Source organism: Schistocerca serialis, chromosome 7 (assembly GCF_023864345.2).
Source record: "Schistocerca serialis cubense isolate TAMUIC-IGC-003099 chromosome 7, iqSchSeri2.2, whole genome shotgun sequence".
Classification (NCBI taxonomy): Eukaryota; Metazoa; Arthropoda; class Insecta; order Orthoptera; family Acrididae; genus Schistocerca; species Schistocerca serialis.
The window spans coordinates 510082620-510105568 of record NC_064644.1 but is presented as its reverse complement, the minus strand read 5'-3'; the positions used below and the strand labels follow the sequence as shown (position 1 = coordinate 510105568).

Genomic DNA, 22949 nt, shown 5'->3' with positions numbered 1-22949 from the left:
CAATGATACCTAACTAATGGTTCTTACTTTTTTTATTCTCGTCTGCATGGAAGAAAGTGTAAAACGCAAATGTGGAATTTAGTTGTAGAGCACTAAACGTCTATTCTGGATTTCACTGTCTACCTTCATGTCATGGTTTATTTTAAGGAGAATCTAGAGAAACTTGGATAGTTACTCAACAGAAAAATTACTGTTAATTATTGACAATGGGACTTCTGAGGTGATCAGTCCCCTAGAACTTAGAACTACTTAAACCTAACTAACCTAAGGGCAACACACACATCCATGCCCGAGGCAGGATTCGAACCTGCGACAGTAGCGCTCACGTGGTTCCAGACTGTAGCGCCTAGAACCTCTCCGCCACCCCGGCCGGCAATTATTGGTATAATGAGTTAACAATTCGCAACATCAGAAATCAGAGGATGTTTGGAAATATTGTACAAGTGAGATTCTTATTCGTTTGTGAATTTGTTATTAAACTAAGTCAGTGCTGTTGCATGTACTGTCCTTACGAAACAGGAAAGTTCATAATTCAACACTATAAACTTTGTAATCATTTGCTCTCATTGATTGTAGCGTATTTATCGGCTATTGTGCTCACAATTTTCTTTCGTCTAATCCTACCTTATGGCTCAAGGTTTCTTACCAAGTGTCCAAAGATATTTCCAGCTGTAAGATAGGACGTCGATATGGATAATCGCACTTTCTGAAGTACACACTAAAAAGCTGTCCTTGCCTGCAGCAGTTTGGGCGATAAGAGTCGGTTGCGCCGTATAAGAGGAGGTGGGTGAGTTCACTTGTGGCACTTGTCGAGAGGCACCCAGAGTAGAAGCCACTGTAGCCATGAAGGCAGCCCTCGTCCTGCTGATCGCTGGTGTGTTTCTTGTGGCGTACCGCTCGCCGCTCGCCGCTGCAGACGATGGGGAGGAAGTGGTGGATGAAGCAGCCGAAAACAGAGACGCTGATGACGACGACGCCGACAGCTCAGCAGACGACGACGTCGACGGGAGCGATGGTGGGGACGCTGGGAGTGTGGAGAACAGGCTGGCAGGCAAAGGTAAACACCAGTTGAGGAGGGTGGGAAGCGCCCGGCCCTTACTGCCGCAGCATTCACATCATCAGGTTTAGGTGTATCTACATCTACATCTACATGGATACTCTGTAAATCACATTTAAGTGCCTGGCAGAGGGTTCATCGAACCACCTTCACAATTCTCTATTATCCCAATTTCGTACAGCGCGCGGAAGGAATGAACACCTATATCTTTCTGCACGAGCTCTGATTTCCCTTATTTTATCTTGGTGATCGTTCTTCCCTATGTAGGTCGGTGTCAACAAAATATTTTCGCATTTGGAGGAGAAAGTTGGTGATTGGAATTTCGTGAGAAGATTCCGTCACAATGAAAATGCAATTTCTTTTAATGATTTCCAGCCCAAATCATGTATCATTTCTGTGACACTCTCTCCCATATTCCGCCATAATACAAAACGTGCTGCTTTCTTTGAATTTTTTCGATGTACTCCGTCAGTCCTATCTTGCAAGGATCCCATAGCACGCAGCAGTATTCTAAAAGAGGACGGACAAGCGTAGTGTAGAGAGTCTCCTTAGTAGATCTGTTACATTTTCTAGGTGTCCTGCAAATAAAATGCAGTCTTTCGTTAGCCTTCCCCGCAACATTTTCTGTGTGTTCTTTCCAATTTAAGTTGTTAGTAATTGTAATACCTAGGTATTTAGTAGAATTTACGGCTTTTAGATAAGACTGATTTATCGTGTAACCGAAGTTTAACGAGTTCCTTTTAGCACTCATGTGGATGACTTCACACTTTTCGTTATGTAGGGTCAACTGCCACTTTCTTACCATTCAGATACTATTTCGAAATCGATTTGCACTTTTTTTTTTTTTTTTTTGATCCTCTGATGAATTTACTAGTCGATAAACGACAGCGTCATCTGCAAACAACCGAAGACGGCTGCTCGGATTGTCTCCCAAATTGTTTATATAGGTAACGAACACAAAGGGCCTATACCTTGGGGAACGCCAGAAATCACTTCTGTTTCACTCGACGACTTTCCGTCAATTACTACGAACTGTGACCTCTCAGACCGGAAATCGGAAATCCAGTCGCATAACTGAGCACGCAATTTCACTGCGAGCTGCCTGTGTGGTACAGTGTCAAAAGCCTTCCAGCAATCCATGAATATGGAATGGATCTGAAATCCCTTGTCAACAGCACTGAGCACTTCATGTCAATAAAGAGTTAGTTGTGTTTCACAGGAATGATGTTTTCTAAACCCATGATGAATGTGTGTCAATAGACCGTTTCCTTCGAGGTAATTCATCATGTTCGAACACAATATATGTTCCAAAATCCTGCTGCATATCGACGTTAACGATATGGGCCTGTAATTTAGTGGATTATTCGTACTACCTTTCTTGAATATTGGTGTGACCTGTGCAACTTTTCAGTCTTTGGGTACGGATCATTCGTCGAGCGAGCGGTTGTATATGATCGTTAAGTATGGAGCTAATGCATCAGTATACTCAGAAATGAACCTAATTGGTATACAGTCTGGAACAGAAGACTTGCTTTTATTAAGTGATTTCAGTTGCTTCACTACTCCGAGGATACTTGCTTCTACGTTACTCTTGTTGGCAGCTGTTCTCGATTCGAATTCAGGAATATTTAGTTCGTCTTCTTTCGTGAAGGCATTTCGGAAGGCTGTGTTTAGTAACTCTGCCTTGGCACCACTGTCAAGTGTGTAATTTGAGTGCCCGTCTTTGTGTAATTTCGTTTAGGTTTAAACCCCTACATGATAACGTTAATTATTCCTACGCTTTAAAAGTGTAAGACATTTGTCTGCAAAAGGGACAGGCTGTTTGATGAACTTATTTGTTACAATTATACCATTACTGAATACATTAAATATACTCCTACATTCAAGGGTACTGACCTTTACCGTTGATTTATACTTGCTAAACACGGATTTTGATTACACCTCCCCCCCCCCCCTGATTTATGTCTATGCCACAAGGGGTGGGGGGGGGGGGCTATCCGACGTGTGTGGATGATATCTATTCCGAAATGGCTCACCAACATATTGTCCAAATAATACATTTTTATCAGTCTTCTATATCAGTGTTACAAGTTTTGCATTAAGAATTCCTACACAAATTAGAGTTGCTGAATAGGATGAAATGGTAACAGGAATTCACAATCCAGAAAGCAGTGCATCGATGATAGTGGAGAAACATGTAAACACTAACTGTTATACACTCTTGCTTCTCTAATGAGAACCAGTGATGGTGAGTCTTCATCCAGAAGCTAAAACATTAGTAGCATACTAACAAATATGACAATATTGCTCACTGATCTTGATGTCTCTTTTCCTGTCGGTAGTTTTTATTATGTTATATACAACACTGGTTTGCTCAGGAAACAGTCATCAGAAAGGTTGCTCGATTACAAGTGCAATGACACAAGAGTTCTAGTAAATAGTTGTCACTGTTGTACCCTAATGTGGAAGACTGCATATTATTTAGTAAACAAATTTTTTACTGCGAGTATAACGAAAAATGTTTGTGACACTGTAGAATAGCAATAGTTTTCCATCTGAAATATAATTTTTGTGTTATCTATCAGTGTTTCTAATACACATTAATGCTATAAGCCTCGCAAAATAGAATGCTGTTATAGATGTAGGATGTAGAATCACAAATACTAAGTAATCATTCTAAGAGTTTTCTAATTTGATAGAACGTGTCGCGATTTGCACTACACAAAATATACTTTCCTCAGGTAGCCATGTGGCCACTTGTCACTTAATCTTTCATACAGGTACGAAGAAAGTTTCTGCAGTTACTCTATCTAATAGAGAAATACATCTGGCTTCAGAATACAGTTATTGCAAAGTACATGATAGATACTGAAATACCGTTATAAGGTGAATAATATACTTTGAAGATACATTGTGGCGTTCAGTCTGTTTCATACTGCCCCCTTGCCTGAGTTTTTAAATAAGTCTGTAACTTGTTTTAGGAATAATATTAAGGAACAAATTACAGAAGTTAGGCTTTCGAAAATCGTAGTATGTAATTGTTTTAGAAAAAAAACATATGTTAAACAACTGCAACAGAACAACAACTTTTGGTTATTATCATAGATACATACTTTACAACTTATCTGTGTGTGATTGCCAACACAAATCCCTGTATCAGGTAAGTATGGTGTAAAATATCGACTTAAATTACATTGTACATAACTTGCCTCACCACAACAAGCAGTTATGCCTTGGAGCAGTAGTCTTTGAGAATAGAACAGCAATAATTCCAGAGAAAATAAGTAAGCAAACCAGCTGTGTGTCGATTAGTACTTCAGTATGTTAACTGAGTACAAAATGCAGGCTTAGTGATTACCTAAAAACAAGTATTGTTAATATGACTGCTGATATTTTCTGGTGAGGCATGGATGTGAGCAGACATCACTGGAACATCACGTGTGTTGTTTCCTGTTGAGCAGGTGCTCACGCCCGGGCTGGCCACGCCAAGCATGCGCGTGCAGGCAGCCGACACGCTGCAGGCAGAGCTGCAGTCAGGCCCCACGCCAGGTCAGGCGCTGCCCGCAGAGCCGCCCACAGCAAGTAGTCGCCGCTGCTGAGGAGGCGCTGCACTGTGGAGGCGCAGTCTGGTGCTGCTCACATTGTCCTGTACCCTGCGCTTATGTGTATAAAATAAAGCAGCAGTGCATCTTGCAGTAAACAAATGTCTTTGTTATTCAGTGTCCTACAAATGTAAGCTCTAGCACGTACATAGGTGGTAAGCAAACATGGAAAATGATTGCAAAAGTTCCAGAATTTATGAAAATGTTTCAGTGGTGAGCTGTATATGGTGTGTTCAGTGATGTAACTTAAAATTTCCATTACTCAATTTTCTATGAACGTTGCACATTGATGTGTCGACGTATGTATTTTTCCTTAAGAGATGATGGTCGGCTCTATACAGCACTAGGGCTCTTGCATCAAAGTGTGCAGATGCAAATTACTGCAAGCGATATCAGATTTCTGCAGCATCATTTACCTTCTCAGCTATAAAGTACGCAAAGATTTCAGAGCTTCTGTTGATTGTAGATTTGCTTCACATATACGAATATTCCGGCATATGGTTCATTTAACAGAAAAGTTTGTGATCAGATAACGAAGTGAGTAATACAGCACGTGCGTAAACTCCATTTTGGCACATAATTCATAACTGACCCACAATGGAAGGTAAGTTATACATGTTTTTTCAGATTAGTAACACTCGATTCAACTGCAACAACAAATGAATGATTACACTTCTTGTGTGGTAGACCATATGGTATACAAGGGCCAACTATAAGAAAAACTATAAACCCAATAGAAAATCTTGAAAATGTTCGAATTAGTGAAAACGCGATGTAACAAGTATCCCAATCGTATGTGTAAATGAGTGACAAGCCCATACTCTACCACAGGCATACAGCATGATATGTCTCTTTAGTCAACGGAAGTTAGGTCTGCACACATGTGAATGACAATTTGAGGACCTAAAACGTTACAAACCGAATATTACACCAATCTGAAAACAGTTTCCTGCAACCTCATAATAGTGCTTGTAATTTGTGACTGAGGACGACCATCAGAATGTAACCTCAGTTCAGACACCCAGTGTCCATGAGCAAGCTGCGACACCAGTTGTCCAGAATACATCATGTCGAACCAGCAAGATGAGACATTGGAAAAACCAGTAGGAGAACACTATATTCTATAATGCAAATCTTCCCAGCACACAACACGGCTCACGTGGGGCTGTGACTGGCATGTACACAATGTCTCCAACGATTTTGTTAGGGGACATGCCTTTATTCAACTGTTCACAGATTGTAGTACATCAAGCTGTCAATAGAAGTGGTGCAGAAGGTCTTTGCAATTCCCTTGCGACTCATACTAGCATATAAATGAATAATTGGAACTTCGACATCTTAAGAGAAAATTTATGCAACTCCCAGCTTGGTTTATACCGGATTGGAATATTTCTTTGCAGGGTTGCCAGCAGAAGACTTTCCAGCAATCATAACTTTGCCTGCTACAAGCATATAAAACAAACATAATAGTTATCCAGTCTTTACTAACCTGTAATGGACTGGTTTTCTAATAGCGACATATACATTTATAGGGACATCTAAATTGTCGTGTATTATTTTCAATAACTATTTTGTAACCAAACAATTTCTGGAACAGAGTAAAAACGATGTGGCATCATTGCCAGTAATAGTCCATTTTAACAATATTAATTAAAACACCTATTTTTTCCTTAAACAAGATATCCCAAGCACAGTAAAAATTATATGGCACCGTTGCCAATCGTTGTTGTTTCTGAGTGAATACTTAGGGGAACATTATAATCCTACACATATTTATACATTACCTAACAACTTTCGATTGTTCTATGAATCTAAATCTACACAAAACACATATATATTCAGTTATTCAGAGACAACAATTCTCCTTATTAGTCAAATATGAACACTGTAAATTAATACAGTGTGCATTACAATATTTTGTCTCAAACATAATACATTAACACAAATTACAGTTTTATCGTGGATAGGAACGTAACTATCTACACATGAATGTAACTTGGAAGGAAGCAGAAGTTTTTACAGCTATCCACAGACGTTAGTCAGGAGGGTGTCTCTGGAATGAACACGGTCTCTAACTCTAGTTATTCAAGGTGCCCCAGTGGCATCACATTACACTGGATGGGGACAAACTGACTGCATCGACAGAATCATGGCTGTGATTGTAGTTCTGCCTAATATACACTCCTGGAAATGGAAAAAAGAACACATTGACACCGGTGTGTCAGACCCACCATACTTGCTCCGGACACTGCGAGAGGGCTGTACAAGCAATGATCACACGCACGGCACAGCGGACACACCAGGAACCGCGGTGTTGGCCGTCGAATGGCGCTAGTTGCGCAGCATTTGTGCACCGCCGCCGTCAGTGTCAGCCAGTTTGCCGTGGCATACGGAGCTCCATCGCAGTCTTTAACACTGGTAGCATGCCGCGACAGCGTGGACGTGAACCGTATGTGCAGTTGACGGACTTTGAGCGAGGGCGTATAGTGGGCATGCGGGAGGCCGGGTGGACGTACCGCCGAATTGCTCAACACGTGGGGCGTGAGGTCTCCACAGTACATCGATGTTGTCGCCAGTGGTCGGCGGAAGGTGCACGTGCCCGTCGACCTGGGACCGGACCGCAGCGACGCACGGATGCACGCCAAGACCATAGGATCCTACGCAGTGCCGTAGGGGACCGCACCGCCACTTCCCAGCAAATTAGGGACACTGTTGCTCCTGGAGTATCGGCGAGGACCATTCGCAACCGTCTCCATGAAGCTGGGCTACGGTCCCGCACACCGTTAGGCCGTCTTCCGCTCACGCCCCAACATCGTGCAGCCCGCCTCCAGTGGTGTCGCGACAGGCGTGAATGGAGGGACGAATGGAGACGTGTCGTCTTCAGCGATGAGAGTCGCTTCTGCCTTGGTGCCAATGATGGTCGTATGCGTGTTTGGCGCAGTGCAGGTGAGCGCCACAATCAAGACTGCATACGACCAAGGCACACAGGGCCAACACCCGGCATCATGGTGTGGGGAGCGATCTCCTACACTGGCCGTACACCATTGGTGATCGTCGAGGGGACACTGAATAGTGCATGGTACATCCAAACCGTCATCGAACCCATCGTTCTACCATTCCTAGACCGGCAAGGGAACTTGCTGTTCCAACAGGACAATGCACGTCCGCATGTATCCCGTGCCACCCAACGTGCTCTAGAAGGTGTAAGTCAACTACCCTGGCCAGCAAGATCTCCGGATCTGTCCCCCATTGAGCATGTTTGGGACTGGATGAAGCGTCGTCTCACGCGGTCTGCACGTCCAGCACGAACGCTGGTCCAACTGCGGCGCCAGGTGGAAATGGCATGGCAAGCTGTTCCACAGGACTACATCCAGCATCTCTACGATCGTCTCCATTGGAGAATAGCAGCCTGCATTGCTGCGAAAGGTGGATATACACTGTACTAGTGCCGACATTGTGCATGCTCTGTTGCCTGTGTCTATGTGCCTGTGGTTCTGTCAGTGTGATCATGTGATGTATCTGACCCCAGGAATGTGTCAATAAAGTTTCCCCTTCCTGGGACAATGAATTCACGGTGTTCTTATTTCAATTTCCAGGAGTGTATATGTATAGGTATGTTGTATGACGGCAGTGCAGTGACCTCTGCAAGTCACCATTCTTGGGAGTCAATTGAACATTTTGACATCTAGCATGTCACCCTGTGCAGCAGGTGTCTCCAGTATTAGTCCTATTTGAGTGCCATACAGTCAGGTTATATGATGCGAAAAGCATACCTCTATTGACGGTGCCCACAATGTTGCTAATAAAGAAGGTAATTTCGTTTAGAGAGTGGATGTTCCTCATGTGAGATTCTTTCGAAACATTTACTGTAGACAAAAACATTAAGAAATTATTTTTTAATTTTAATTTGGAATGTGTACTTACCTTCGTTAAGTTTCCTACTCATAATTATTGTAAAAAGTACAAAGTTATCTTTACTACATGATTTACTAAAATATTGTTTCAAATCGCCACCAACATACTCATGGTAAATACCATTTAAATTTGTATCATCTTGTCTATGTACATTTTAAAAAATTTGCATTATCTGTGGCTAAATGTTTTGGTATTTTTCAATATTTCTAACCTAACTAAACGCAATCTATTCCTAAAGTTTTGACTCTCATAAAATATTCTCTAACCACATCCTCATTTTTAAGAATGAAATCACCCAACACCACAAGCTAGTTGTCTTGACACTGATCCAGGGGGATGACTTCTCATTATTTTCAATAAAAGTAGTAAACTTTTCTTTCCACATTGTTATAAGTTCTGGATATTGTGACTGATCTAATCTTTTACATTAAATATATAGATGAATGATTTTATTCCAATTGAACCATCCTGAAGCTAGAACATAATTCTCAATGATTAACATTGTTTTTTTTACATCCACTTGACGCTGTTATTGCACTTTGAATAGAATGAGGTAAGAGCTTGCCATTACTCATTTTTTTTATTTCTTCCCTGGAATTCTTATTTTTTGTTGCCAATCAGTTTTCACTTGATTAATAACATTCTTACTAGTAGTAAATAAGTCACTTATTATGACTGAGTGTTAAGTTATCTGTTCTCAGAAATAACATGAACTATATGTATATAACACAGTTATATTAATGTTGCACTTGCTGCTTCTTATACAACATTTTTAACTCATAATATTACATCGAAAATAAAATATTGTATTGTGATGGAGACACTATAGAGATTCCTGTTGGTCGATCTACTTTGAAAATTTTTGAAAAATTCCTACAATCGAAAATGCCAGTTTTCAAATTAATTTGCATGATATTTTGAGTAGAGTTACTGCTGAAAGTGATGTTTAATTGTACACAGATATAAGTGATACTATTGGAAGTGGGCTTCGGTTTGGTGCCCAATCTACTTTTGTCAATGAAAAGACTGTTGGTAAAGTTACACCTAAAATTATTCTGTTCCAGTTAATCAACATACCAGTGATCAAAAAGTCAGTATAAATTTGAAAACTTAATAAACCGCGGAATAATGTACATAGAGAGGTAAAAATTGACAAACATGCTTCCAATGACATGGTGTTTTATTAGAACAAAAAAACTCCCCATATTGCTAGATGTGTGAAAGATCTCTTGCATGCATCGTTTGGTGATGATCATGTGCTCAGCCGCCACTTTTGTCATGCTTGGCCTCCCAGGTCCTCAGACCTCAGTCTGTGCGATTATTGGCTTTCCAGTTACCTGGTGTCGCAAGTGTATCGTGATCGACCGACATCTCTAGGGATGCTGACAGACAACATCCAACGCCAATTCCTCACCATAACTCCAGACATGCTTTACAGTGTTGTTCACAACATTATTCCTCGACTACAGCTATTGTTGAGAAATGATATTGGGCATATTGAGCATTTCCTGTAAAGAACATCATATTTTCTTTGTCTTACTTTGTTATGCTAATTATTGCTCTTCTGATCAGATGAAGCACCATCAGACATTTTTTGAACTTTTGCATTTTTTTTGTTCTAATAAAAACCCATGTCATTCCAAGAATGTGTGTCAATTTATACCTATCTATATACATTATTCCATGATTTATTCAGTTTTCATATTTATACTGTTTTGAATCACCCAGTTATTCATTTTGGCTGATGGAATGTTTGTGAAGCATACTGATCACTTTCATTGAGAAACTAACAACATCGCTTCATTTAAGCCAAAAAGTGAATTTCGTGAACCACTAATAGATTAACTACATTATCCCACACTTATTCCAGTTCACAACAAAATTCAAGAATTGGAAATAATTGTAACTAATTAAAAAGATAATTTTTTTACTTCTGTGGTGCTGCTGTTTGATTAGATTTAGATATTAATTGATAAATTCTTATCCTTTATAAACGAATAAGTTTGAGAGCTATAAGTTTTAGTCATCCTATGTGAATTAAAAGACTAAAAATAACCTATATCCTCCCAACAAGGATGCAAAGATCAACATAAATATTGTAGATGATTGTGTTCATCCTAACCACACTCAGCTGTATATGAGCTTCAGAATTATAAACTGATTACCCAACATAGGTAGAAGATCCAATACAAAATTCATCAATGATTATGTGGCAAGGCTGTTCGAGATTATTACAATAAAGGAAGGAAACAATATTTTGTGTAGAATGGAACACCCCTTTACTTCTTCATCTGTTGTTATGCAATTGACTTCGTCTCTGTTGAATGATTTAATCAAAATCCGAACCGAAGTTACATACTTATGGCGGTCCTCAGGCTGCAAATTATAAGAATTATTGCCAGGTTGCAGGACTCCTTTTTCAGTTTGCTGTATTATTCTGTTTGTAACGATTTAAGCACTCAAATTTTCATTCACATGTGTGCAGACCTAATTTCCATTGTCTAAAGAGACATTACATAGTGTATGCCTGTGGTCCAGTATGGGCTTGTCACTCATTCACCCATATGGTTGGGGAACTTGCTGCATCACACTTGCACTAATGCACACATTTTCAAGGTTACTATTTGGTCTACAGTTCTTCTTATAGTTGGCCCTTGTATACCATATGGTCTACCACACAAAAAAATGTTATCTTTCATTTGTTGTTGCATTTGAATTGAGGGTTAATAATCAGAAATTTGAAAAAAAATGTATAATTTATTCTCCATTGTGAGTCACTTATGAATTGCATGCTAAATTTGGATTATGTACGTGATGTATTATTCACTTTGGAATTTGTATTCAATCTGATCACAAACTTTTCTGTTAAATCAACCTTCTGCTGCAATATTCGTCTAATGAAGGAATAAATAGAACTTGTTTGAGATCTTTGCATACTTTATAGTTGAGAAGATAAATGATGCTGCTGAGCTCGAAGATCACTTGCTGTTTTCCATATTATGTTTGACATATGGTTATATTCAACAGTCTTGTGTACATATATGTTAGACTGTCGGGTTTAGGCTCATATCCTCATTACACTTGGTCTATCTACAAGTCAGACTGTAGTAACTCGAGAATTTTCGCGTTAATTCTGGAACCACTCTACCGTCTGCCGCCTCAAACACGCGATGTTTTAAAGACGAGCGTAAGAGACCCTATTTACTGCGCAACACGTGTCTGTGTGTGCAGGACTGACGTTTGGCATGAGAAGGCAGGAGCTGCGTCAGACGATCGGCACCGACAAGTGGTTACCGGCAGCGCCGTGGAATCTATATCAGAAGTTCAAGGAATGTGTGTGTAACATTCCGTGGATTCTGGTGCCATGAGGATTGTTAAAGAGACAGGTGAAGCATGGATTGTATAGAAACTTTTGACTTATTTCATGTCTTGGCTATGAACGAAGCAAGACACATGTATGATGTCCACAAATTATTTGGCTACCAAACCATGTATATATTTGAATATGTGTAAATGAGTGTAATGTATAAGGACTAAGTTAGCTTGCAGAGTTGTTGTCTGTGGAAGTTGAAAATATAAAGTGACTGAATTGATTACCCAGAGAAGAGGGCCAGCCACACACAACTGGCAAGTTAACTGATTTGAGAGACGCGTGAGCCTTAAGACTGGGTGTCGAGAGTAAGCAGTTTTCACATACGTACATCGCGCCGACGCCGACACAGTAACCAGCCACCGACGACGACTGCATCAGCTGCTGCACACCAGAGCTGACTCCGCGTCCGCTTCGCCAGTGATGCCCATCGGCGCTGGTTACACAGCTGCTCACCAACGCAGCTAGAACTCTAATCTGAGTGAGCGAAAAACAATAATCATTTGATAAAGTTGACGGACCTGTTGAATTACAGATTGTCAGTGTAGTTATTATACTCAGAGGTGAATTCTTTTTAATGATCACCAGAGCTAAAAATAAAAGGAATATGGATCAAGAACAGCAACTGGCAGAACCAGCCACAGATATTCAAGTGACTAGTGAAATGCCAGATTGGACTGAGGTAGCAAATTTAACTAACGCACTAAGTCTTAAAATAGGCTCAGAAAATACTCAACTAAATGCTAGATTGGATCACCAGAAGGCAGATTCAGCAACTTTAAGTGAAAAGCTCGATGCACAGAGTGCTAATTTAAGCAGAGAAATAAACACAGTGAATACTCAAGTAAATAATGAATTGTAGGTTTTATGACTGTTAAGTGCAAAATTAGATGAACAAAATAAGGAATTGAGCCAGTTGCGTGAAGACATGGGAAATTTGAAGACTGAAGTTGACATTTTAATCACTAAAGTAGAATATTATAAAATATATTTGAAAGGTGAATTAATTAGCTCTTTAAGTAGTCATGTCAATCAGTTGTTCACTGACTTCAGTTAGACACTAACCAATTTCAGGACTTGGCAAAGAAAGTAGAACTTGATATTGAAGATAAATATAATAGACTAGAGTCTGAATTAAGCAAAAACCTGGGATCATTTCAGGGTGTGTGTAAAGTAACGCACTTTAAAGGACAGTGTTGAGAAGCAGGACAAACTAATTCCTATAGTCCAATCGCAAATTGAGGCGTTAACACGCAAGTTGAAATTGTGAAAAGAAATTTTAAAGAGAAACTAGCTACTTCAGATATAATAAATATCAGTAATGTGGAGGAACACGCAGAAGAGATGATAGAAAAGTTGAGGAGAGAGTAACCTCCGACAACGTATCTCCCGCCTTATCTTCCGCATATAGTTATACTAAGAAGGATGTAGATGAACTGTAGAAGGATTTCAAACTTATGCAGGACAAAGTAGATAATAGAGTGACTTCTCCCAACGCAGTATTAACTAGTAGAGAATTGATGACTTATTTACAATGGGGAGCAGTCAGGGTTATCTAGACAGTTCCCTCAGCTTAAGCCGGATGAAGAAGTACATACATCCCACCCATTTTCTGAAACAGTTTAACCAAGCCTTGCCGAAAAACTGGGAAGATTCAAAAAAGATCCAATTTGCAGTAGGGTACCTTTTAGGAGAAGCTTCGGAATGGGGAACAGTGAACATAGAAAACTTTTCATCGTGGGCACACTTCCAGAAGAAGTTTAAGGAGAAGTATTGGTCAGCAAGAGCCCAGGAAAAACTAATACTTATTTGTGGGACCCTAAGTATTATAACATTACGTGGGTACGATGAGAAAGTATTTTGGTTTAATTTAACACGTGCGAAATACTTAGATTAGCCCAAAGATGAAGAAGGGCTAGTTAGAATTTTATTAAGGCGTTCGCCTATTTACGCCAGGAGAGACATAATGTGTAGTGGGAGGAAAACCGTACAAGAACCGTTATCTTTTGTAGACGCATTTGATGCCTTAAACAAAGACCGCAACGAAAACGTACATCAGAGTGAAAATCAGAATTACAGAAGAGGTAGTAACAATAGTAATACTTGTTTTAAGAGACATGAGGCCAACTTTGCTAGTGTACACCAAAGTGATAGGAGTAATGGTAACCATAGTTACCAAAAGAATTAGCCAACTTGGAATATAGGCCCAGTAACGTCGCAATTATTTGTACCAGGCAGTAATAATGTACAAAGTGGTAACGTAATACACCGATCCGATAACCAACCAGTAATTACCGATAATGAGGAAAATATAAGGCGAACTGGAACAAGGGCTGAGGCCCAGGTCGTAGAAATACATTAGGAGGCCTAGTTTATAATAAATGTGATAATTTCACACATAAAATACCAACCAGAGAACGGTTGTTACTGGAAGAACTGAGCTTAACTACCATTAGTCCATAACCAATAATAATAGAAAAAGTGAAGGATTTTGAAGTTAACATATTTATAGATTACGCGAGTGAGGTGTCACTGATTTCTCGAACATTCTTTAGCACATTACGAACTAAACATCACTTACCGATATTAACAGTAACGGGAGTATACGTAGTCGGTATTACTGGAACGAAGATAAAAGTTGTAAAACACGAGACCCATGTGAACTGCAGTTTTTGGAATTTCCCATTTCGTCAGATACTGTTAGTGGTAGAAAATATTAACACGGATATCTTATTTGGGTTAGACTGGCTGTTGGAATATAAAGTCGTTTTAAACTTTCAGGATATTTTTCTATGTTTTGAAAAAGGAGATACTAGATATTGGATACCGTTTGTGACAAACATCTATACTGATAAACAAACTACAGAGAATCGGTGTCTGAGATTAACATCTACAGCACAACTGTTGCCGAAAATCGATAACGTAAGTCATGTATCACATCGAGTTGACATACAAAACAAAGTAAACGAATATCCGATATTAACCAACGACAAAAAATTAGATTTATCCAAAATTCTATTGGAATACTGTAGTTATTTCCGTTAGTCTGGGTAGTATTAGTGACTATATATGTAAATTTAAAATCAAAGATAGTACTTCATTTTTCTGTAAGCCCTATCCAATACCGGTAAGCCTGAAAGAATCAGTTAAGGAAGAAATTGACAAGATGATTGACAATAACATAACGTAGCTCTAGCGTCATGAATAACCCCTTGGTAGTACTAAAAAAGGCAACAGGAGGTGTGCGGTCAGTCCGAGACGCGCGCACTTTGTATAAGCTTACAGAGGCGGAGCGAGACAGACCCATTAACATCGATGAACTATTGTCCAAATTTGAGAAACAAAGTATTTTACCACGATGGACCTGACTGCTGGATATTGGAAAATCAGGTTACCTCCCGAATCAAAGGAATATACAGCGTTTCTACTTGATGGGAGATCGTATCATTTTAATGTGTTGCCATTCGGGCTAAATATCTCAGTATCCGTGTTTATACGTGCACTGGACGAGGCGTTAGGAATGGAGTTGTTGAGGGATTTGATAACATACGTGTATGACATACTCGTAATCTCATCTACCTGGGCAGACCATTGCCTTACCTTGGGTGAAACTCTGAAAATGTTTAAAGAAAAAGGTATTCCAGTAAAACTGTCTCAATCGCACTTTGCAAGAGCTTAAGTTCTTAGGGTATATCGTCGGAGTGCAAGGAATTAAACCAGACCCGGAACGTATAAAGGGCGTTAAGGAGTGTCCACCAACTAGAAACATATGACGATTGAAGAGATTTATGGGAATGGCTGGGTACTATAAACGATATATACGAAGTCAAGAGCTGAACGACCCAAGACTTTTACGTTTATTAAGGAAGGGAATACAGTGGGATTGGGACCAAGAGGCCAATGAGGCGTTTGAAAATATAAAAAGAGCACTGGTCAAATCACCCATATTACACTAACCGGTTATGGGTGACCCATTTAAACTTTCAACAGATGCATTCGTCTATGGTATAGCAGCAAAACTTTCCCAAGGAGAGCGATGTATAGATAATCAAAGATCTATAGCTTTTGCTAGCCGTAGTCGTAATAAACATGAATTAAACTACACAGCCACTGAAAAGAAACTTCTGGCATTAGTATAGAGTATCCAAGAATTCCAAACACTTATATGGAGGGTCAGAAATCGATGCATGTACTGACCATCAAGAGTTATCCTTTTTAATGAACAGTCGATTGTTGCATAGTAGATTATTGCGGTGGATGTTATTCCTAACGGATCATGACATTAGGATACAGTACGTAAAAGGTACTGAGAATATTGGTCCCGACGCTTTGTCTACGTTGCCTGTAGGCGTGGACGAATTAAAACATGCGGAAGGAGCCAGAGTAATTTTTGCAATTAATTTCATGACAGTATAATATCCACACACCAGGGTACGAGAGATGGCTAAGAGAATAACCGACAACATCCATCATGATCCCTACTTTACAGAAATATATGCTATGTGTAGTAGAAAATCTTTACCCCCTAATCAAGCAGAGAAATGGAAGTTTATAGGGAATAATTTATTTTGGAGAGACAATATAACATCTCGACGGTGGCGTTTATGCATCGCAAAGTTGATGGGGGACGAAATAGTGTTCTATGCCCATACAGGGTATTGACACTTTGGAATAAAAAAGTGTATATCCCACATGAACAAGTTCCATTATTTTAAAAACCTAGGACATACGGTAGCATCTTTAATTAGAACGGTAGGAAAGCGAGGAGGTTCGTTCATTTTTGTCCTCATAGAGTGTTGGTCTAGGTATGTTAAGTTGTATCTTACTAAGAAAGCAAATACACCAACAGTGATACACTATCTGCAACAATACTTTCTCGCGGTAGGCAAACCAAAACGATTTCTCTCGGATAATAGACCACAGTTTGTTAGTAACGACTTTAAAGAATTCTTAGCGTGGGAACATATTCGTCAAGTATTAATCTCCAACTATAATCCGTCTTCTAACCCAGGTGAAAGGGTTATTAAAGAAATTGGGAAATTATGCCATACATACTGCCATGAAAATCATACGTCATGCGCAATGTACGTTAAAAACTTTCAGTTTACTTTAAATGAATTACCACATTTATCAACTGGATTAACACGTTTGGAAGTAATAGGTAAACCTTATGTGGGAGAACCCCTTATTAAATGTTGCACTTGGTCAGAACAACCTACTGTTGATTACCAACTTAATCAAACGATAGTTTCTAAGAACTTGGTTGAAAGAGCACAACAACAAGTGAGTGAATGTAACGAGACGGCTGTAGAACTTCAGTATAAGGTTAATGACCTAGTTCTAGTAAAACAATATCTTCAGAGCTCTGCCCTGAAGAAAGAAATACATAAATTTTTTCAGAAGTATGAGGGACCTTGCCGATTACAAACGGTGGTACATCCCAGAGCCTTAGTTTTAGTAGATCCTATAACAGGATCAGAAAAAGGAAAATACAATGTAAGAGCCATAAAATTGTAGATCTCCCAGGGACGTTGACGTTCTGTGTTAACAGGCGAAGCGACGACCGTATGATCCCTAGTTGTTTACAGTTTCTTCTGTACTATTTTTCCTGCACCGAATTCCTTTCAAATCTTAAACTATTCTGTAACCTATTCTTGAATTCTTAAACTATCTTATAATTTTAGTACGTAGGAAACCGGATATGACTACAAGATTGAGACCAATTTAAGAAAATCATGGATGAACAGTGATCTCTAGACATTAAGTGAAACGAATAGAATGTTAAATTAGTGGAAATTATAATATGATGGTACTATTTAAACCAAGTGACGACGAGACGACATACAATGGATAGAGGATTTTATGTGTGTATAAAAGTATAGTATAAACTGAATGACTAAACAACTATGTTATTGTAGTGTATAATTTTCTATTTTTATAGAACATTTTATACCTTTTATGATACGTGAAGTGGAATGGAGGGTTTGTATTAGTTTTGGAAGGCATGGGTAGTCTAAGTACAAGCATGACTAACACTAAACACACACCACACCTTTCAGGCAACCCTCGCAGACAAGTGTGACTGATTCTTCACCATTTGCAGTTCCATAGGGGTTGCTGAGATTTTTCTTCAGGGAGTTCAAATGAGAAAGTGAGAATGTCCATTCTGTAGCAGCCGTTTAACATCATATCTCCTCCGGCTTCTAACTCAAGTGCCGGTGAAGTATGGATCCTGGGGAATGGGGTGGGAAGAGTTTCCTATTTTCGGGGCTATATCCTTTCTCTTCTTCGATCTTAGCAACCATTTCTATTTTTTAGTTTCTTACTTCTCATTTGTGTACTGGTCTAGCTTTCCCTCTTTCCATATGCATATACTTCTATCGCTGAAGTCCTTATTTTCCGTGGTGTTATTTTATATAAGTAGGCCGAAGAATCAGGCTACACAAACACACTTCCGCTTATGCACACCATAACACGAAGATGCAAGCAATGAAAGTCCAGATTAAAAGGATGTGAGAACCGTCAAGTGTTGTAGGGGGGAAAAATATGCACATAGAGAAATATGCACTTATGGTTGTTCATTGTGACGGTTCTACATCGCCTAGGTACTTGAAAAAAAAAACTATCACAATGATAAGGAGCATAAGTCAGGAACTAATTGTGATAATCATTCAGGAACGTCAGTCTAACAAATATTCTGACGACTTGTGGGATAGGGGGACTCTTATAACCAAAGTAAGAATGATAAGAAGGGAAGTATCCAGCAAGTATTGCATGAAAAGGGCAGATAGGCAGACCTAAGAAAGGCTGACCTATACCATGCAGACAAGGGCACCAAGAAAGGGATTGACCTGTACCACAGGAAAACAGGAATTAAAAAAGGGGCGTACCTACCAAAACGGAAGGAGAAAGGGTACTCATAATGTCAACCCGTATGTAAGGTATAGGTACTCTTCCTAGAGTGGAAAGGACAGTATCGTAAAAGGTCACAAAAATTTTGTAAAAATTATTCTGGTAAATTTGAATTCTATATCATGTTTTATGAGTGTCTATAGGAACACTATTATTTTGCCTAGAGTTCCTCTAGGCTACAGACTACTAGAAATAACGATACCAGTACATACTGAGAAAAGGATAATACAACGTTCTAAAATAAAGGATGAAATATTCAAGTGTCATGAACATCTGGAGTTTACAATTGGAGTTAAGGTCACAGTCTTCGCAATTCACAAGTAAAAGCAATGCAAGATGAGATCATAAATAAGGGCTTATTTCCAAAAAAAAAAAAAGAAGTAGAGTAAAGAGTTAGTAGAAAGACAAGAATCAGAAGTTTGCTCTATGGAGTATAGAGATTTATGAAAAGAAAAATAAACGACTGGGTAACAATAATGAGAGTACACATGGCGATTAATAAAAGAAGAGACATGGTTGAGGACATAAGTGCTGTCCTATGTGATATTAATGTACATGGCGATTATGTATAAAATATCACGTGTTCGAGCTGAGGGTGGGGGGATATGTAGTGATTCGAGAATTTCCACGTAAATTCTGGAACCACTCGACCTTCCGCCGATGTTTTAAACACAAGTGTGAAAGACCCTATTTACTGCGCAACACGTGTCTGACGTTTGGCATGAGAAGACTGGGAGCTGCGTCAGAAGAGCGGAACCGACAAGTGGTTACCGGCAGCTCTCTGCAATCTATATCAAAAGTACAAGGAATGTGTGTGTAATATTAGGTGGTTTGTGGTGCCATGTTAAAGAGACAGATGAAGCATGGATTGTATAGAGACTTTTAACTTACTTCATGTCTTGGCTATGAACGAAGCAAGACACATTTATGATGTCCACAAATTATTTGGTTATCAAACCATTGATATTTGAATATGTGTAAATGAGTATCAAGCTTAAGGACTACGTCAGCTTGCAGAAGTTGTTGTCTGTGGAAGGTGAAAATATAAAGTGATTGAGCTGAAAAGTATTCTACAATTACCTAAATTATTTCAGTAATAGAGAAGAAGTTTAATAAATTCCTTTAACCGGCTATGGTCTTCGGAGTAGAAGCTTTTAGAAGACTGACGTAGCTGATTGCCCAGAGAAGAGGATCGGCTACACACAACATGCAAGTTAACTGATTTGAGAGACGTGCCAGCCTTGCAACTCAGTATCAGACTGTCTCTTGTCTTCCGAAAAACATTAGAAAATTAAGCAGTAATTTTGTAGAAAATGTGGATATTTTCATGGAATTATACTGAAGAAACATATTCTCATGTAATCAATTCAAAGATGAGTATGAGGCTCACAACTGTTAGACACAAAAATTAAAATTTTCGTTCCATCGTTAAATGGGATGTCGAAGGACTTTCCTGCGATTATGTAAACAGTTTAGGAAGCTTTATACAAAGTAAGAACACGTAACATTGCTTTTCTTGCATCTGAACACTTTGATGCAAGAGCCCTAGTGCTGTATAGTGCATACCGTCATTTCCTAAGGAAAAATGCAAATGGAATTTACATCAATGTGCAACATTCATACATAAATGGGTTATGGTGATTTTATGTTGCATCACTGAAAATATCATTTACAATCGACCACTGAAGCATTTTCAAAAAATTTGGATCTTCCGCAATCATTTTCCATACTTGCTTACCACCTATGTATGTGCTAGAGCTTACATTTATAGGACACTGAGTAATAGTGACATTTATTTACTGAAAAATGCACTGCTGCTTTATTTTATACACATAAGCGCAGGGTACAGGACAATGTGAGCAGCACCAGACTGCGCCTCCACAGTGTAGCGCCTCCTCAGCAGCGGCGACTACTTGCTGTGGGCGGCTCTGCGGGCAGCGCCTGACCTGGCGTGGGGCCTGACTGCAGCTCTGCCTGCAGCGTGTCGGCTGCCTGCACGTGCATGCTTGGCGTGGCCAGCCCGGGCGTGAGCACCTGCTCAACAGGAAACAACGTTCATGACGTTTCAGTGATGTCTGCTCACATTCATGTCTCACCAAAAATCATCAGTAGTCATATTAACAATACTTTAATTAATCACTAAGCCTGCATTTTATACTCAGTTAACATACTGAAGTACTTAGATGACACACAGCTGGTTTTCTGACTTACTTTCTAAGGAATTATTGATGTCCTATTCTCCAAGAGAACTGCTCTAAGCCTTAACTGCTTGTTGGGATGGGCCGAGTTATGTACAATATAATTTAAGTCGATCTTGTACGTCATACCTACCTGATACAGGTATTTGTGATGGCAATCACACACAGATAAGTTGTATGTACCTGTGATGATACCTAAAAGTTGTTGATCTGTTGCAGATGTTTAACATATGCGATTACATATTGCCTGTATTATGATTTTTGAAAGCACTTTTAGTGCTTTTCTCACATAACTATGCAACCTATGAGCTATTACCTTCGTTAACAGTGTTTCAAATTCACAATATCATAGATTAGCAGAGCATGAAACACACTGAACACTACTTTGTATCCTCAAATTATATAAGTCACATTATAACCGTTTTTCAGTAACTTTGCAATCACTGTATTCTGATACCAGATGTATTGCCCTATCAGAAAGAGAAACTGCAGAAACTTTTCTTCGTATCTGTATGAAAGATAAAATGACATGTGATCAAATTGCTACCTGAGGAAAGCGCAAATCACGAAACGTTTATCAAATTAGAAAACTCTTGGAATGATTACCTAGTATTTGTGGTTCTACATCCTACATCTATAGTTGCATTCTAGTTTGCGAGGCTTATAGAATTAGTGTGTATTACAGACACAGATAGATAACACAAAAATTATATTTCAGGTTGAATACTATTGCGAATCGACAGTGCAACAACGTTTTTCCTTATACTCTCAATTACAAATTTGTTTGATAATACAGTCTTTCACATTTGGGTACAACAGTGACAACTATTTAATAGAGCTCTTGTGTCATTGCACTTGGAATCAAGTAACTTGTCTGGTTACTGTTTCTTGAGTAAACCAGTTTTGTATATAAGATAATACAAACTACCGACAGAAAAAGAGACATCAGGTTCTGTGAACAATGTTTGCATGTTTGTTAGTATATTAATAATGTTGTATCTACTGGATGCAGACATAGTAATACTGGTTCTCATTACAGAATCAGCAGTTTGTAACTGTTAGTAGTAGTAGTAGTAGTAGTAGTAGTAGCAGCTTTATTCATCCATAAATCTCATTTTACATGGATGTAGCACATGTCAAAGTATTTACAAGTTTAGATCAATTTAAAACAAGCTAGTTCGTATACACATATATTTACAGACTTTTAGTTATGGACAATCTTTAGATTCACTCCTGATATACAACACTTTCTTACAAATAACTTATTAAATAATGTAATGTCACACTGCTCAGTCATATCTCCCTATCGGTCACTGCACATACTATACACACGTTGTTTCATAACACCTCATTCACTACACACACGCACACACACACACACACACACACACATACACACACACACACACACACACACACACACACACACACACACACACACACACACACACACACACACACACAAATACACAGACACTGGTAATCTCTGGGCCATTTTTGTACTACAGATTCCCATTTGCTATTCTGAAAAACTGAATCAGCATCCCTCCACAATGAATGTCATGTTGAGCTCAGAAAGAGGAAGAGGTGTGTACATAGTACTATGCATAGCTTGGGGTAAGTATTTCTAGAAACGGAAAAAGAAGGAAACAGTCATAAAGTGAAGGTGTTGTGTAGAATGGTCGATGTTTTATAATCATTATTATTATTATTTATTTGTATAGCTTTTTCTATCAAACACTTACTTTGTTTCAGCTAAATAATCCTTCAATGTATAACATGCATTGCATAACAGGTACTTTTTAGCTGACTTTTTAAATAAGTGTATTTTTGCAATTTGTTTAATCTCTTTTAGTAATTTATTGTACAGTTTTATTCCTTGGTAGAAAATTCTG

The 22949-nt window shown here is 39.0% G+C and overlaps 1 protein-coding gene across 6 annotated transcripts in view; it reads left to right on the top strand.

Moving 5' to 3' along the window:
• Positions 1 to 22949, top strand: part of LOC126412644 (uncharacterized) — a 153586-nt gene that overhangs the window by 66473 nt on the left and 64164 nt on the right. For 2 of the 6 annotated variants that reach the window (XM_050082333.1, XM_050082334.1), the window contains exons 1-2: positions 791 to 1057; positions 4519 to 4606. The exons of 1 other annotated variant lie outside the window; for it this stretch is intronic. In XM_050082333.1, coding sequence (XP_049938290.1) covers positions 920 to 1057; positions 4519 to 4606 — 226 coding nt within the window. In that variant the 5' untranslated portion in view covers positions 791 to 919. Of the gene's footprint in view, positions 1 to 790; positions 1058 to 4518; positions 4762 to 22949 lie in introns of those variants that run through there. 3 more of the 6 variants (XM_050082336.1, XM_050082337.1, XM_050082332.1) reach the window with 2 other exon arrangements.